This window comes from Haliotis asinina, chromosome 11 (genome assembly GCF_037392515.1).
Source record: "Haliotis asinina isolate JCU_RB_2024 chromosome 11, JCU_Hal_asi_v2, whole genome shotgun sequence".
NCBI lineage: Eukaryota > Metazoa > Mollusca > Gastropoda > Lepetellida > Haliotidae > Haliotis > Haliotis asinina.
The window spans coordinates 57,005,775-57,025,738 of NC_090290.1; the positions used below are offsets into that span (position 1 = coordinate 57,005,775).

General features: G+C 36.5%; 1 protein-coding gene across 5 annotated transcripts in view; it reads left to right on the top strand.

Moving 5' to 3' along the window:
• LOC137255811 (RNA-binding motif, single-stranded-interacting protein 3-like) overlaps positions 1-19,964 on the top strand; it is a 324,056-nt gene that overhangs the window by 260,073 nt on the left and 44,019 nt on the right. For all 5 annotated transcript variants that reach the window (XM_067793352.1, XM_067793353.1, XM_067793355.1 and 2 more), the window contains 2 exons: positions 9,502-9,662; positions 18,932-18,990. In XM_067793352.1, the coding sequence (XP_067649453.1) occupies positions 9,502-9,662; positions 18,932-18,990 (220 nt within the window). The remainder of the gene's footprint in view (positions 1-9,501; positions 9,663-18,931; positions 18,991-19,964) is intronic.

A 19,964-nucleotide genomic window follows, 5' to 3' on the forward strand; every position in this document is an offset into this window, starting at 1 on the left:
CGGAACTTGTACAACAGGTTGATCTCAATATAAAAATTATACTTGTTAATGAGGCTCACGAGGAGAAATAAACAGGTTTATCTGTCTTAGAGATGTGGTATGTAGGATGCTTTTACTCTCAGTCTTTATTGTGGTGAATGGTTGAATGAATAAGGGTTATATCTTAGTTTATTTAGGACTAAGTTTCAAAATCATAAGCAGTTTTTACAGGCAGTGACATCCTTTCTGTGAACAAGTATTTTATAGGAATTCTTAAACACATGCTCACAATGTAGAAGGTCTCATACAATGGACTGACTGTTTTTCATTACTGATTTCTTACTATGTAAATGGTTTGAAAAACAATTACAATAATCTGTTTGAGTGTCAGTTTTAAAGGTGATGAGTAATAAAAAAAGGTTTGATACTTTCTGGATAGTAATGAAGAAATAAAGCATTGTACCTTTCTTAACATTACAATAGTGACTCTTAGTCGATAAATTTAATTCAAAGTCAGAAGTTTCAGTTTGCATTGTTTGGTTTAATAAAGTAATTATTTGGGACATCTGTGTGTATTCTCCTGACTAAGCTGAGAATGAAATTTGAGTGTGTTACCCTTGTACATTAAATTCAGTGAAAATGATGTAGTTATGAGCATTTCATGAATAGAAGGGAACATGGAAATAGTTTGTCTTGTTATTATGAATATTTAATTAGTTATTAGTCTTGTTATTAGGAAGACTTGATAAGTCATTAGTGTTAATATGAACACTAATTAGTCTCCTTGGTTGGAGTATGGTCATTATAGGTACTGATCACGAGGATCTGAATGGGGATGCAATACAGGACATCAAAAGAGGGCTCCACGCACTCCTTATTGGTGTTACGTCAGAGTTGATTATGGTTTACTGTGGGGTGGGGATGGGGTGGAGTTATAGGGGCATTTGCTGAAAGGGGGGTGGTGTCACTTTGAATGAGGATGGAGATTAATGGACATATCTTTATACAGGTAACAATGGTGGGGAATTGAACTTGGGAGAAAGTCAGTGAAAAGGTAGATAAAAGTTGAAGTGAGCATTTGATGACAGGTAGGCAGTGCATAATTAATAGGCATGGACACCTGTAATCAGAAACAGGTAATCTGACAATCAGTGGGATATAAAAGTGGGCGGGGTTAGGAAGATTATGGTATCAACTCTGGATTGACAGAAAAGGGAATGTAAGAAGATTGGATGAGTTTAGGCATGTCGTGATCATTCCTCTCATGCTGTCTTCTCTCCATTGATTGATAAATGACGGATGGTGTTAAGTAGGTCTTAGGAAAGTAGTATTATGTGGATTAGGATTGGTGACTAGCAAAGCCAATCATGTGTCTGTGGCTTAAGACGTAATGAGATAACATTGACAGTATTGATGTAATATGCAAGTACAGTCTTTATAGACATGAAGTTTGGTCATTGTTTGAAAACTGTCTCCAAATGTTTCACTGTCTGCCTTGATTAACCAATGAACTGTTAACATGAACGTTGGACTTTTTACAGCTTTGATGTAAATATAAACTGCTACTTACAAGGTAGAGCACACCCTAGTCCAAGCTGTGGGAACATGTTCAACTTAAATCTCTGGCCCATATACATATTGCTTTACACGTCTCATGTTGAATATGGACTGGCATTTACTTATGCCAAAACCAACAGAGAGGTGTTTTATGTGTTAGGTGAGTCTTTAGAGGCACTGACTAGTACAGCGAGGAACCTTTGTGGAAGACTTAATATCCTATTTCCCACTTGTAAAGGGGGGATGGAATGTGAGTGTGTTTGACTTAGATTATCAATATCTTATTACATAAAGTCATATTCAAATCTTTGTCACAGTTAATTGAATTATGAATATTTCTTTGTGTGTTTGGATAGAAAATATTTGACATATGGGAGGTGATTTGAGTTATGATATGTTGTGATTGGTAAAGTTAATATAACTTGAAAGTTGAACTGTTGACTAGTATTTAGAAAAATTGTATTAGAGCTGCCAAGTTTGTGCTCATTCAGAATCAGGTAGATTTACACCAAAAGCAGTGACTCTAACTACATTGTAGATATTTCATTGAAAAAAAAAGTGACTTTCTCTTAATTGTGAAGTCAGACAAAGTAATGAAAAGAGTGTTAATCGTTTTTTGCTGTCATTGAACATTGAAAGTAACACAAAGTGTTCCATAGACACTTATACATCTGTAAATTGTGTCAAATAACTTTGGAGGAGATGAGTACTGAGAAGCTGGATGAAAGAAGCTGTACCCTTGAACATACAGTTGCTGTGAGGTACCTCAACATTCCTATGGTGACAGAGAGACAGATGACAGTGACTGTGACTACAGATCTCCATTTCTCCTGTCTGCAGACAGTACAAGTTTGTGTAATGTCTGATAGCTGTATAACGTGACAAACCTGTCGTACACCAAACGCTGTCACCCAAGACGGCTGTCTTTCACAACTGACCTATTTGGTTTAAAAAACCATCACAGATACTTCTTAAATCTAGATCGTCCATGGAGGTAACACCATTACAGGTGGGACCATCTCGTGATCGGGCAGATCGAGTCCGCACTTGTCATCCCCGTATGCTCCGCACCTTCCAGCCACCTTCCTGGAGATAATCTCCAGCCCCCCACTGGTGTCACATAGCTGTGGTGAAGCGGTCGTCCACATGTTCATGACGACACTATTAACATGATCATGAATGTAATGGAATTTTATGGCTGGACTTAAAGGCAGAGTTTTTCACTTTTCCAAGAAGCTACTTCTCCCAACACTGTTCACTCACTCACTCAAAACCTTTGAGAAAACTGTCACCCTACTATACGAAAGACTATTTACATATTTAGATACTGGAACATTTCAACCATGAGCCACCCTCACCTGTTGATTAAGAGTGAATGCTTTATAAACATTGAAGCATCGAAAATACATAATGTATTGGTACTGATATCTGTGCTTGAATATACACTGCATAGTCATTGTAGTGTAACATAGACAAGAATGTTTGAATAATGAGAGGTGTGATAATGGCCCTAGGGTGAAGTACTTCACATGCCAGTAAATGTATGTGTGTTAAAAGTTATGTACCTGCTTAGATTGTCACTCAATGAACATTATCTGTTTACAAGATTATTTTATCACATTCGTGCTTCATCGAATCTTAATGAAAGATTATGGTGCTGAGTGCTTTATAGTGAAGTCAGAGTAAAGTCTGCAATAATTTTAAACATTTTGTGATATAAGGAGGTGTATTGAGAAAGTGTGTTGTGATTTCCAGTTAATTATAGGGGTAAACAGAGACCAAACTGTAGAACCTGTCATGGAGAGATTCCCAACTGGGTCCAAGCCCTCTGGCTAGTTGAATGAGCGAGCCTGTCTCCCTGATTTGTTGTTATAAAGAGGGAGTGTTGATTACAGGTGGTAACCCAGGTATGCCTGTGTGGCAATTTTATCAGTTTTACGGTGTAAGCGACGGTGAGAGAGGTCTCTCATTTCACCGTGGAAGGGGACTGCTGGGTGTTTGAATAGTTGGAGTCGGGCTCGAGAATAGATGGGAGTTCTGCGACAGTAAATAGACTGAAGAGTTGGTTCATCTTCATGCTGTGACCAGTTGTCAGCTGCAGACAAGAAGGTAGACAGCAAGCTTCATGAAATATTACAAGCTGTGGTCGACAGCCAGATAGGTCACTTAGGAATGTTGGGCTCTCCTGTCTTTCTTCACATCGTGGACAACGGACACACGGAGGTAGGTTGGAGGATATTTTGAACCAGGACTTTTCATGTTATCAGAGTATCACATCTTTTCACACACTTGTGAATACCTGTGATTACTACAGTGGGAATATTACAGGTAGATCGTTTGACAGAAATCGGTCAGGTGAAAAGCGTGATAGATTTCATGGTCTTGCTGGTTTCACATGGTAGGACATTTACTTTGACAGATAAGCTTAGGATATGAATACCTAGTATGAAGGATCTGGTAGATATTAGATATACATGGATGGTGCATGATAGGTTGAACTCTGGTTAATTCTTTTTGTTTTTTTGTTAATAGAATGGATTGAAAATTGTTTAATTACAAGGAATATATATCTTGTATACATGAAACTAGATACAGTGACAATCTTTTCATCTTGATATTGATCAAACTTTCATGGAATTCAACTTTGACTTTTACTTGTTTGAATTAGTTGAAGCATAAGATGAACTTATTTCTAAAATGAAACAAAAATTAGCTACAAGTCATTATTCATTCAACTTCTGTTGCTTGATGTCGTATGTGTAGCTGGGTCAGGCTGAATACTTTGTAGTGGTAACTAAAATGAGAAAGATAGCCCCAAGTGTTTCTAACACTTCCAGCACAAAGTGTATAAATGATACTGGAGAGTTGAAACAATGGTACATTTGCTATAGTGTTACACCCAACTGCAGATAGAGTCGCCTGCCTCCCCTTGCCTGTCTAGACACAGGACGTAATGCAGATGATGGTTACGATAGCTTGTACACACTATTGACTTTTCAAGGATTAGCTTTATCTGAGATGTATGCAAATACACTCTGTTGGATGTCCAAGTGGGTCGTTTGAAAGATAAAGTGCATGTGGCCATAGTTTGTCAATTTCTGCATTAGGATTAGCTTCTCCTGCGTATAACATGTGCTGTGTTTTCGGCAGTTTGCCCAGAAACATTTGAATCTAAGACATATTTTGTGAATAATTTGTAGAAATGAAAGAAAATTATTTTGATAATATAAAATGTGCATATATCTTTAAACATTTACATTTTTAAAAAATTGTTTCTAAAATGGATTTGTGAACATTTAGGTCTAAATTTACATGCCAATATTTGTAAGACAAAATTTTTTGAATTGTTGTTGAAAAGGAATTTGTGAGAGTTTGCATGATGCAGAGTTTTAGAAATAAACGTGGATTAATTAAACAATGAAGCAAACTGTCATTACTTATTGCGTTCGTGTTGATGGCAAACATGGCCTGCTCCTTAAGTGTTTCTTAACCATGACTTGAGGTGGCTTAGGGAGAAAATAACAGTCTTCTTTTGCCCTTAACATCCTAAAAATATTTCACGTCTATGATTAAGGAAATATATTTAGCTTATTTGTGTATGTTTATATTTGTAATATTTGCTCAGACATGAAGATGGCGGTGAGCTTTGCTCGGCAAGTGCTCTCTGGCCAAGCCAGGCATCCTGGTCTCATAATAGTGTTTAAACAGACCTGTTTATCTTAAGAATAAGATATTGTTTGTCCAAGTAAAAAACTTTGTTTGCTTTAATGTGTGTGGAGCTGATGTTTTTAATGGAGGAACAAGGAGACACTGAGAAGAATGCAGGTTATGACATTATATTACAGCTAGTTACACAAGAAGTATGGTCACTGTTGCTTGTAGAATTCTCCAAATTCCTAAAAAAATTCTTTAATGCCAGTCAAAATACTCTGTCCTATTTGCTGAAACAAAACCCGTGCTTGGCCCTCCAGGCCCTAAAACCTTCCATACAGTCAAGATGTTCGTTTGTTCAAGATTTCAGATTTTAAATGTTGTCGGACTGGTTGCAAGGAAGATGCTTTGTCAGTCATAAAACAACTAACTTTTTGATGTTTTGATTTATCCAGAAGTGGACATATAAATAAGCTGATCATGATGTTGCTTTGTTTTGCCCCAGTTCTATGAGGCATCTGTCGCATATTTAATTGAAACAAATCTCTTGTCATGGCTGTAAAAAATGCAGACTGATATGTGCTATCTCTTTTGCCGTCATTGAGCCCAGAGGGGTTGTTCAAACTTGAAATAGCCTCGAATACCTGACGAATATTGGGTGAGCAGTGCCCTAGTTACAGTGATAAGAGCGCTGCACACGATTGTCAGACCTGATGGATAAAGAAAGATTTTTTTGTTGGGAAATCAGAGTCAATAATTGTGAGTGATCACGTTCTTCTTAGATTAGGAATGCGGCTCCGTGGAATACTTGTATATGTATTTACTGTTTACCTCATGTGTGGCTGAAGTATTGCCAATCCCTGGTATTGAAACTTCACTTTAAAATATTGATTCGTGGATATACTGTGAAGAAAATTCAATCTCAGTCACATATATTGTAAATGGCTGTGGAACACTTTGATTCTTAAGTCTTATGTCAAGTTTGGAAAAAAAGGTAGTATGTATACATGAAGTACCAACAAGTGTACTGTGAATAGCTTATTGTAAGTCACATGTACTCAAGAATAAAATAAACCAAACTGACAATGACTCAAAAAGAAGATATTATTTGTTTTGCATATTAACTGCAGATCTGTGCTGTGTTCTCTTTCTGGAAATATTACTTAGAACATATATGATTATATATGAAAATGTAAAACAAAGATCGGTGTTGTTATGAGTATATATATAATGTCAAATCCCTGAAGTTCAGCTAGTGTCTCTGGAGTTTAAGACTGGGATACGGAGAAGCTTACTACAGATGGAGAGTTTTGAGAGGAGTTGTTAATGTGGAAATGGTCAGGATTACCTTTGTTGTTCGCAGGGCCATGCATGAAACGTTCGGGTACAGTAGATACAATAATGCTCTGGGAAACTTATGTTGATTCTTTCAACAACCTGCCTAAACCTTTCCATCCTTGTGTATCATTTACGCTTGTTGATCTGTTTTGTGGAAGTTTGGACAAGCACATCTTGACACCTTGAGGAGACCCTTAACCCATTTGCCTCTGACATTGACTGTTACCAAAAGTGGCATCCTGTGTGTACAGTTTTGTATTGTTTGTGTCAAAAAGAGTTAATCGACTGCCCCGGTGGTACTAACGTATGCATATTATAATGTCATAAAAAATGAAAACGTTATTCTTCAGTGATCATCATTTGAATATTTTTCAAAGGCTTTTCAGAATACTTTTGTCAGTGGTCACTTGGGTGAAAAAGTGTTAATGGTACCTGGATATTATCTATAGCCTGATCCAAACTGCTGCATCATCTGTGGGCTTGCAATGTTCCCAGACAATACCGGCTGTATCAGACCATCTACAATATGTCTACCATACCATACAATTAGCTATGTGATACGGCTCCACCAGCTTGCTCCTGGTCCATGGAATGGCTCCACGATCCACTGATGTTGAGTCGATTGGGGAGGTATTGATTCTGAAGTAGTTAGAGAGCAACAATGGTAGACTTTTGCTCCATGCCATCCAGAGATCTGCAGGAAAAATGTTCAGTATCTGATGCCTAGCATTGATAGATATTTCTGTTTAGTGGCTGTTTTCAGACTGCAGTCATCCATTTAGCTATTGATCATTATTCTAAGTGAAATATTTCTGAAAAACATCTCCAACTAGTCACAATGTAACTGTGTTAGTCATACCCAACTTCAGGCATGGAAATTACAAACTTTGACCATACATTCTGATTATGGACGAAAATAGTCCAAGCCTTTTGAATAAAAAACATCCGAGGTCAGTTGAGTCAAATTGTGCCCAGTTGGGCTCAAGAGATTAATTTATTTTGTCAGACAGTTTCATCTTTCAGTGCTAGATAATCTTGGGATTTGATAAATTTTATTGAATTGGCAGCATTCTCCTACGGATCTGGACGATGACTCAGTATTATTCCTTGCTGCAACCTATCTAAAGACTAGACACTGAATATTCATGTCTTTTGTAGCGGTATAATTTTGATTAGATCATCGTGTCTCACCATTTGAACAGAATATTAGATCATTCTATTACGGTACATAATCTGTCACAACTGACATTTACATATTTTGTGTCAACTGAAATTCCATACAATAGGAATATAAATAAAAAAATATTAAATTAATTATTACTTTGCAAATAAGCAAAAATTGATCAGCTGAGCCACATGTCGGAATAAATACTGAATTGTAATTTTCATTATGCCGTTTAGAATAATGGAGGTTTATACCTTGTTCACATTTGTTATGTGTTATGTAATGTATAGTTTATAAGGTGTAGTATGAGATAGTGAACACACTGTACTCATCGCACTTCAGGAATGAAGACGTTTTTACAACAAGATAACAGTCCGGTCTTACTGACAGAACCAGAATGTATGACTGTGCAAGTTTTTTAAGCCATGACTAAATTGCTGAAATACCCCCTGATTAGTGCTGAGACAGAACGTTGTGATTGGTCAATTTACACTGTAATCAACTTGTCTGAAGCATCTCTGGCTGTCCCTAATATAGCAGGACAAAGGACCTTGGATATGTGAACAGTGTTTTCTCAATATATCAACCCACTTCGGAGAAATCATTTGAATGGACATGTTTGATTGGTGGATACCTATCTGGCAAATGCCCAGCAACCGGGTGGCAGAGTGTGTGGAAGATAGCAGTTTCATTATCAAGAAACAAAGTCACTATCACACGTTCAGTTTACAAGATTGTTCCACCAAGTCTTATTAAACAGTGTAACCTGTGATATCCAAGCAGTCCTCTTTATAAAGGGCGGGGGATAAATATGACACTGACTTTCTTTCTTGCAAAGTGTTTGTTTTCCTAGCTGAGATAAAAGAAAGTTGTTTATGGTTGGTTGGTAGGAGAATGTTATGTATGTGGCATTATCATTTTGAAATCTCAGAAGCCTGCTTCGATGATGTTTCAACTTGAAGAACATCAGATGTTGTGTTCTAGGATAGTATTGTACGTATCATCGGGAATGGATACAATGCGCTTCCTGTGTTCTATCAGACATTAGATGGACTGTACCTTTCTTTTCACAAAAAATGCAGGATGCTCTTCAGAAGCTCCAGGATATGGGGATGCTAATCTAAAAAAGTGTAATGTGAAACTGAAGAATTCTGATTGAAACAGACCCTACGTATATGAATCTCTTTTCCTTGCTGTAAGCGTTTTATACATGATGGCTTTTATTTGCGAGCTATGATGATAAAGCTCATGAAAGCTTTGCATTATCAATCATTTTCATGGACAAAAAGCATTGGGAGTATGTTTAACATTTGTGGTATCATATCTTGCCTTTTTGTCATTGGTGGTGTTATATCATGGGTGTGGACAGTTCCTACTACTTCCCTTAAGACTAATATCCAACACTACTCCCTGAGATAGGTGTAATCTCCATGCTGGAACCAGCACTTCCTGACACACCATGTCTATGTACTCCTCTTAGTGAGGACAAAGGCAGGGTTGCACAAAGTGGCTTTAGTATAAGCTCCTCTAAACTTCTGTACTCTAGACCAATATTTCAATATGAAGTATTACTATGCATGATCTTTGCTAGACAAGCTACCGTCGTGTGGAACTGTCTGGAACGGTAAACACACCAAGTTCTAATGGATGTCACTGTAGCAAATGAATACCAATGACTGTTCAAGAATACTCATGAATACAAAATATGAATTAACAATTTGAAGAAACAAATCAGAAATTTGTTGTGCTATTGTATTGTTTCCGTCGCTATGGTAACTGTTTTACTCATGTATTTATTTTTTTTTCTTCAGAGTTATCCGCCTCGCAATATGCCAGCTGCCAGTCCCAACACCACCAGTAGCCAGTCCAGCAACCAGTCTCTATCTGGGGAGAACCTCAGTCGAACAAACCTCTACATACGCGGCCTTAACCCCAACACCACAGACAAAGACCTTGTCACGTTATGTCAACAGTAAGTCACAATTTGCTCATTTAATTGACAACAGTGGATCATTGACATGGATTATTTTTTCCCTGCCTCGATATTACAAAATGTATAAAACTAAACTCACTCACCCATCAGAGTATCAGGTTGTATGGTTGATCTTTCTATTGATCACAACATCAAGATGCAGGCTTGATGTGGCAGACAAATCCCTATGATCTACAGATCCTGGCATTTCAGGGTACGTAACTCTCTGTAGTACTTTTTGACACCCCAGATCACAATACGAAAAATCCACTCCAAAACTAAGAACAGGTGTGGAGCAGAATATATTCTTTGTAAGAATTCTTCACAGAAAATATGAAATAACGCAGTCGGTAATGGAAATAGATTCCTTGATGAAGTTTACAAAACAAACCAGCAAGCTAGACCTCCAGTGAGAAGAAACATTCACATGCTGGTGTCTGTATTTTGATCTGTGAAGACATCATCTTGACCAGAAGAGCCATTTTTAAGAACATTGTTACAAGATGAAGCAATTCATTGATTTCCTTCCCTATGCTGACCTTGATGTGACCTTCCAATGTAAGAACTCGGCAGATTTTGATTAAATAAAAGCATGTGCTGTAATGAGGCACTGAGGGTGTATTGAAATCACTATTGAATTTCGGATATGTTTGAACTGATGCTTTGAAGGCAAATCAGCTTCCGATATATACATAGACCAATCCTATCTTCCTTAGCACTGACGTCAAACCTTCTTTAAATGACATACTAGATCCTCGCATAAAACATTAGACATCCCAAATGCATTTGCGCTCAGTGCAGAAATGGTTTATTTTGCATCTTACTTTGATGAGGGGAATATTTTTCAACACTGCAAATTTTCGGATTATGCGATATTTTGAACGAAATGAATACTTTAACTGTTCATACAAACCGAACCATGAACGCAGATGAGTCTAAAATGATACATGAGTCTAACATGGTAGAAGATTTTGAAAGATAATGTTACTATAGACGCTTGAAGATCTTTTGAAAATATCTTTTCATAGTAATATCATTTGCATGCATCATGAAACAGCATTTTGTATGAAACAGTTATGTGTATTATTGGTGAGTCAGGGTTGTGATAATTCTGAAATATCACAGTGCCGAGTAACAGGAAAAACTACCATACACAGATCACTCTTGCATACTGAGTTTCAGACCAGTCTATGCTTCTGGATGTTGTATGGAAGGTTTGTTGATTATGTGAAGCTTGTTGATTTATTTTGTTCAGACTTTCAACAAATACTTTTTGTATGTGGATGTAGTGAGGGTTACCATGACGTGTACCTGCTTGGTAACATTTAGGGTCATCTCTGATTTTCACTAATCAGTTCATATAAATTACACAGCTTTCACAGTGAGTTAAATTTTTGGGGCAGATAATTTAGAAAAATCTTTTCCCTGGCACTGATGTTTGAGATTTAAGATAGTTGTTAGAAATATTTGGGGAGGTAAATAACTTGCTGGTGCCTAAGAGGCAGCTTGGGTCATCCAGGGTAGTAATCATATTCTGATTACAGTGCTCAGTGAGGAACTAGTTTAAAGGATAATAGGTAATATACGAGGTATTGGATACAATATAAATGAATTAATATTATTTAATAAAGTTTAAATATCATCCATAAGACATGTTAATAAGTAATTCTGCTACTGCTGTATTTAATTGTTACAGAAACGGAAAAAAAGATAATTACAAAACATGATTTACTATATTCTCTCTCTGAAGCAAAACATATCTATCTTCAATGTTCTTCATTCTACTGTCAATATTCTTTGAACATATTGTTTTTGTTCTTTGTTGGTAAGGGAATCTAGATTCTACAGTACATGACACTTAGTCACACATTGTAATGAACACACACTTTCAAATGTCAGTCCAGGGAGGTCTGCTTCTGAGCTGTTCATAAAAACAAAATGTTCTGTGACATACTTCTGTATGGCCCTTGTGTCATGATTCTTTGATCTACAGAAAGAGTTGTGTGAGTGAAGTTTGTCATCAAGAATACTTTTGACTCGTGTCAATTGCTGTACACAAAGTGGTCACCTCATGAAAACAGGTGAAATGGTCCCACCTTAAGGCAACAACAGCCTGTTGCTTTTACAGTGTTTTGTCGGAGTATACGAGAGACATTTCCATACTTATGGGAGGAATTCTTGACTGACAGTGCTGATTCATTGCCCGGTGTACAGAAGACAGATATATTTCATTGCCTGGTGTACAGAAGACAGATATATTTCATTGCCCGGTGTACAGAAGACAGATATATTTCATTGCCCGGTGTACAGAAGACAGATATATTTCATTGCCCGGTGTACAGAAGACAGATATATTTCATTGCCCGGTGTACAGAAGACAGATATATTTCATTGCCCGGTGTACAGAAGACAGATATATTTCATTGCCCGGTGTACAGAAGACAGATATATTTCATTGCCCGGTGTACAGAAGACAGATATATTTCATTGCCCGGTGTACAGAAGACAGATATATTTCATGGTACAAGGTCCATTCTACAAACTAATTTTTCCGTGCAGTTGTCAGCCTCTGTTATAGGAATGGGAGTGTTGATCACCATAGCTATAAGATAACTCTTTGGAATGGAACCATGTCATACTTCATAACTTATGGACTCCTTGTTAACCAATGAACTTGGAATTGATGTATGTGTAGAGTTCAACATTTGGTACATATATCTTGGTGTGATTGGTGGAAAATGTATGATCTGAGTCTGTAATGCAGGATGTTATGTAAGTAATTATTTACATGTTAATGTATTTGGTGGTAAAAGTATGTTTTGTTGCCTGTAAAAGTTTGTTTATTAGTAGGTTTTTAAAACTATAGTCAAACAGGGCAAATAAATAGAATACATCTGGCATGACATTTTATTCAGTTGGTTGATAGTGGTCAAATGTAATTGGTTGTTTAATAAATAGAAGTATGATCACCTTGAATTGTTTTGTATTTCTAACCAAGTGAAGATTAGGCAAATAATCTGCATTTGATTTGTAATTATTTCTGGCTGGTCGAATCTGTATTCTGAAACATTAAGATTTGCTTTAGCTGAGACATCTTGGAATGACACTATTACTCATTGACCTAGCATACGTCTTGGAGACAGTTTTATTTGATAGTCGCTACAAGTCCTGTCAGGTATGTACATGAATATTTGTAGTCGTCAGTAGTAGTAGGGCAAGTAGTGTATTATTAGAAATAGGTTCTTGATGTCATGAAGCACCTGGAACATGAAGACAGATTTCTTATGACAGATTATGTTTATAATCTAAGTGCTGCCAAAAATTTCTCGCACATCTTGTCTTTGTGTGAGTTTAATAGCATGGATGTCCTGACTTGTAGAGTTTATGTCTGTTTTAACAGAAAATAAACAAAAAGTTGCTGGTAGCACACTGTTGTCTCATGTCAGAGTATGCAAGGTTTATTGACATCTTTAACTTCATATTTGTTATGTAGTATGCCAGCACATTGTGGGTCTGAAGCTCTAAATCTTGCAGGTCAACACATTTATTATTGTGGTGATACCAATTAGTGTGGGTAGAGTGCTGAAGCAGGACAGAGAACTGAAACAAATAGTGGTTTCAAACACTTGGTGACAAGATACTTGCGTGCCCAAGGCAGATAACTCTTGCAGCAGGTGTGATGCCCTCATAGTACCCAATGGTCAGCATACATGCAGCAGGTGCTTGTAATGTTAGAAACCTATGGTTATGGGTCTGTGTTTGCAAGTAGTGAGTGAGTGAGTGGGTGAGTGTGTCAGTTTGGTTTTATGCTGCTTTTAGCATTCCATAGATTAAATAAATTCAAAACATCAGGGCCAGAGTATACTTGATTATTTGACAACAGATTCCATTGTTTGTAAAATGCCCAAAATGATAAAGGTTCTGTCAACAGATGATGATAAGATGTGTTGTTTACAGCACAGGAACCTGATGTGCAGTTCTTACATCCCTCTGGGAAATTTATCATCAGGAATTTTTATGACCGCTTAAAGGATTATGATTTACGATTGTAAATGCTCATCATGCACAAAGTTTCGTGATATAGTTTGTGGCTTTTTGAAGTAAGTTGCTCAATGACTGACAGCTTGTCACAGATATTTGATTAATTATCGTTTCATCACATAAGTTTTTCTTATAATATGCTCCAAAACATCCGCAGCATCACTTGTTTGATTTGACAGGACTTTTTTAACACAATGAGAATGAAAAAATGATGTTTTCTTTTCTGAAAGTATTTACATTATGTCATTAATACATCACAGACAAGTGATTGAATTGTAGTAGGGCTTTTCTGTTAAAACTGATATTTGAACTTGTACCTCTGGACATAACCCTGGCGATGTCATAATTAAATATTGTTTTTGAGTGATTGAGAGAGTGAGTTGTGTTTGAGGAATTCACTCACTCTCTTCTTCCTTTCTTTTCCATGCTCTTTCACCTACTCATTCATCCAAAGCACATCTAAACATTAACTGTTAAATCTCACCCACTTAGATTTGTTTCTTAACGAACAATCTGGAGACAAACTGAAACTTGAATGAAATTGACTGACTAGCCAGAAAAGTTTTGATGAAATGACAATAGCACTACATCAACACAACACCAATCAGTTTATCAATGAATTCAGCTTGGGGTAGCAATTACCACCTCCATGCCACACAAATGTAACAAAATAACAGCACTTTGCACCAATGTCCTCAGGTTGTGATGCCATCCAAAGGAACAATGACCTGTAAAACGGCCATTACTGGTCAAGGTTCTGACTTACGACTCTGTGTTGACAATCAATGGTGGACTTGCATAACGTGTGTGAAGCAAGTTGGCAAATCCTTAATGAAGTGAATGTAAACTTTATCACAAAGGCTACATTGCTGGACAACATTTACCCGCCGTTGAGTTTGCCAATTAGCATTCAATACTGTGATACATGTTTATTGGAGTTTGAGCTTTGATTGTAGATATAACTGAAACTGAATTAAGATACAGCGAATACATATATATCAGATTTCAGATTTTGCCAGCTTTAATATGAATACCCAGATCTGGGGTTTGAAAGAAACACATAAATGTAGATTTCACTCACAGCCTGATCAATACAATCCACTTCAATCTGAAAAATGTGTTCGACCTTAATCCCCAGTTTCATGTTCTGCAAACTTTTATTTCAAATACTTATTTCTAATTTTGGAATTGAATCCTATCGAGGAAAAAAAGACATGTCCAATTTTGTCAGAATACGAAAATTGAAAGATGGTTTATAACTTCGGCGAGCAATTACAATCATTCTTTATTGGGCATGTGAACTTTTGTCCTACTGACATAAAATATCCTGACTGAAATTGGTTGAGCAAGTCAGAACATGATACAATAACGCTCCCTAAGCATATGCAACAAGATGACTGGTCATCAATTCAAGTGCCTCCGTGATACAGTGATTTGTGGACTTAAACAGGTACGGCTATTGAATGTCCTTGTTTGCCACAGATTGCCTATTATTATGCCATTTAGCTGGCATTAAATCTGTTAGCACTGACATAACCTCTAGTGCCTTGCAGGCTGCAATAGTCATTTTGAAGAGCATCAGACTGTAAAGAACACAGCATAACCCTTGTCTATTGTCAGGAGGAAGATTTGTGGTCAGCCACTTTGATCTTATTCCCACAATGAAACCATGATTAAAAAATATATGAATTGAAGTCATTTGTTGGAACATTTTCTGACCCATATTTTTTTCAGGTAAGGTTTTTGCTTATGGGCTTGAATTAATTCATTTTTTAATGAAGAGTCATATATGCTGTATTAGGAATAGTACAATGGAACCTGCACTTAGAAGAGATTAGTTAAGTCGTGTTTTGTTGCTATATTTAGTAGACTGCAACATTTTCTTATTCACCTTATCTCAATAAAATTTGAATTACGGAAATGTTAATAAGAATTCTGTGATTCTTATGGTGCATTGTTCACTTGGTATGCAACCTTAACACACTAAAATCACCATGTATGTAGTTGGAGAATGTGGAAGAGCAGCAAAATATCTTTTGGTTGAAAGATTACAAGGAATTTGTGATTTTTTCATACTTGTACAAAATCACAACCCTTGACAGTGAAGCGGAGTGGAGCGGAGCTAGTGCTTGTCGGGTCATCCAAAGAACCTGGAAGTTTGAATGGGCAAAATCATGAATAGAAAAGTGTTTGGTCTTTATATGGAGCAAGAGGGGTTCATTAACTAACATTGATGAGCTCAGTCTATGAGTGCCTTAGATAGCCAATGAGGACATGGTACGGTTGAAGTAAGTCATAATGAATGCATAAATATTTTGGTGAATAAATTGCTCCTTATTTTGGCATCTGGTTACAAATGTTGTTGACATGACCGTATGATAAGTGTATTGTGCTGACATCTGCAAGTTAGACATAGTGACTTTGTTAAGCATGTGCTATTAAGTCTGTCTACCACAAACTCAGGTAGTTTATATTTAACTGATTGCTCTCTCAGAGCTCAATTTCTCAAAATGATTCAACATTAAGCGAACTTTCAAGGACATGAAAAGTTTTCCGATGATAATGAAATCGTATAAACAAATGCAAGTTGGATATTATGTTCACCATGTCAGTGTGTATTATCTGTTCTGATGTCAAAAGCTAGAAAGTCATATACAGATGGTTGAACATGCTAACTCAAAGTAGTATTGGATGCACAATTCTTCGTTCTATCTTGTCACTACAAAGGCTGAATAATTGTTCACTGAGGTGCAACAGATATGAGTGTGTCTTGAAGCCGGCAGACAATCGGCTATGGTTAAATCAGTTAAATTGTTCGAGATGTAATTTTAGTACAATTTTCTGGATTGTTGCTCTGTGAACATAGTGTTCAAACAAGAGGGTGGTTGTTGGTCACACAATGTCACACATTGTCAAAACCGAGTCACACAGTGCATGTTGCGTACAACTAAAGCAATCAAACTGCATTTAAAGGTGCAGTTTGAAATTTTCTATTGACGAAGCATTCTATTCTGAGATACTTTGTACTAGAATTATACTCTTAGTTTCAGGGATGTTTTTATTTGAAGTATGGAGTAGTTAATGCCCTGTCCTGCTCAGAATTGTTGTATAATGAAAACATAACACCTTCATGGGATGTCGAGTCTTGATGTGCTACATCTGTAGAGTGTGTTCAGTTTCTTGATGGAACTTAAACTGTGTCATCAAACACTGTTGTTACATCACGAACGTTTAAATACTCTGGGTTTGACCCATCCTCGTTAGTGCAGGGTAATGTATTTGCATGTGGTCATACTAACACCCTTGACCAGTCATTGATGGGTATGAAAGCTTAAGCACAGATTTATTCTTGCTCAAACAGACAGACAACACAGACAATATATTAGTGCCTTGAAAGGAATTTGTTTTGCATGACAGAGCTTGGGGAAAAATACAAATGAATAACAACATAAACATGATCATAACCAAACATAACATCAACAGCATTGCTCTCCCTTCAGCTTTATAACATATACTAATCCAGAAATAAAAAGCAATATCTCTCATGGTATGAATAATGTTGATGTTGCATACCACTTTTGGTCATCGACATTTTGTTTCCACTACCTTGTTCAATTTACATATTAAGGCAATTGTTTATATTTGACACCTCCTTTCTCTTTCAATGTGTTTAAAATTCATGTTGACAAGAACTTCTAAAATGCCTAGGATGAATTGGTTTTGCAATTCAATTAAAATTCTCTTTATTCTGCCGTTTCTTTAGATAAGGATAGAAGCAATGCAAAACTCTTGAAGCCACTGTGTGGGTCTTAAAAAAACATTGTTAATACACTGTTTTGGACTGGGTAAAGAAAACACTCCTTGCTTTGACAGGAGTAGATGTAGGATTTTTTGGCAACTTTTCTTGTCATTTTTAGCTCAAGATTTTTTCTTTGCCAAGTTATTTGGAAGCTTATATGAAGTGTTTTATTTTAATGGCATTCAAAACATTCCAAGAAACACAACTGGCTAGCTGCAGATGTGCTTCTTTTTATTGCCTCCCTTTCACATCAGAGAGATAGTGCATTAATGTTTAATAGTCATACTGATAGGCAGAGACATAAGTTGTGGTCTTAGTCTTGAAACATTAAGCCTCTCTGGTTGGCTAAACTTGAACTACATCTTAAACAAAAGACATAAACAAAAAAGAATTAAGGGCGTGGATACAGTTTTAAGTGGAATTTCATAAAATGTTGGCAGAGGACATCATGTCAGTGTCACATAAAATAGAACACTGGGGCACATCATGTCTCAACACCTGGATGGAAAAGAACAGTGCTGAGTGTTGAAAGACTGGTTTAGTTATGGGTCAGCTTTGGCAATAAAATATTGTTAAAGAAACATCTCGGTCTCAATCTCTGGAACCCTGATGTGCTCTAGTTGCCATGGACTGTTGAGCTCAAAACTTGTCAGTCATTAGAGATATCATATCTGAATGAAATATGAGGATGTTCTTGTTGTAAATATTTTTAAGAAGCTTTGAGATTTGATCAAGCTGTACTGTATCTGATGGCATTAATTAAATATGGTATCGCTCATGTGTAAATTTAGGCAGCATTGATTAATGTTCCCTGCGACTGAATTAATTCAAGATTCATTCTTTCGATGGACTGCATGAAATTGTGTTTGTTGGCTTATAATAAGGCGTTTGTGCTTTCAAAGCGAGCTCAGGATGGGGTGGTTTTCCTAGAGGAGATGAAGTGCTATTGTCCATGCTTAGTGACTTCTGATTGGAAATAAAGTCATGCATGGCAAGTCATGTATCATGTGACTTGTTTGACTTTTGGTTAGACCACATGTTGATAGGACCTTTTATGCAGTCAAAAATATATTTCTTAAATGATTAAAAACTATTAGAAAGACATATTTGAAAGTAAAGATATGAGCACCCTGTAATCTACTCTAGGCTAAAACATTCTGAGAGAGTGAGTTAGTGAGGGAAAGAGCAATAGAGTGAGTGAGTGAGTGAGTTGGATTTGATGCCCTTACAGTCTAAGAATAAAATATGTCTGTGACAGTAGTGAATGCCATGTCATGTCATAGCATAAACACAGAGGTTTCAGATACTATTTACTGTGTCACTTGTAGCCATTTTTTAACTTTCATTATCTTGTTTACATCGAATACATATTCGTGTCCACATTTTCATTGTTGTGTATTTCTCAATTCCTATGTTTTCTTTCTTGCAGGTTTGGAAAAATTACTTCAACAAAAGCAATAATAGATCAGAACACAAATAAATGCAAAGGTAAGATCCATGTTCCATTACATTTGATCATAAATCAATCTGTAATACCTGTCTCATGTTACATTTGTCCAATAGCAATAAGAATTCATGAAAAGACATTAAAGTTGGTAAAATGACTTCCTATGAATTATTTCTTATGCTAGACTGTAAGTCTTGAAGACATGCCTGACTTGAATTGTAGTCTGACTCACAATGGATGTAATTTCTTCTGTATTACAAGTCTCAGTTTTTCATAGTGACTACAATGTATTATTATTGAATTAATCAATAAATTATCATTTAATTTATTATTTATTGCCTTAGAGGCTTGTGCAAGTCTTGTCTATAATAGACCAAGTATGTTCTTGGTACAGCATTAGGTCTTAGAGGATGATCATCAGCATGGCTGCCATCCAAATTGTGTTGCAGTTCTGTGGCAGGTGATCTGATTACCCATAATGCTTCTGTGACATTGATTTAGCCCACAGTCTTAATGTGGAAATGCTGACTGGGGTTGCAAGAGATGAATTCTGTTTTAGAAGTTGAGCATGACAAGTCTTGTCTCTTGTTTTCTTGCAAAGTTTACATCTCTGAAATTCATCAACATTCCACAATTGAAAACATGAAAGGCGTAAAATGTTGTTTATCTTTTCGCGATGGACATATCAACAACTGAGGTTTGTGCAAAGTCAGTGATGTCAAAACAGGTGGAAAGTTTTAGACAAGGTAAAGGAAAAAATGAAATCCAAACACGTTCCTCATGGTTCTTGGTGGCACTGGAAAACCAGAGACGTCTGTGGAAGTTGTTGTAGACACAGAAATAGTCAGGGAATACTGAAAAACATTAACATCCAATAATCATTGGAGCCAGTTTCAAGGAAAAAACATAAGAAATACTCATAATAAGTATCAGTAGAGGTTGTTGTTTCTTTAAACAGTGAAAACAGATTAGCAGCAAAAGCAGATAAATAAAAAGTTCTGATAATTATTCTAAT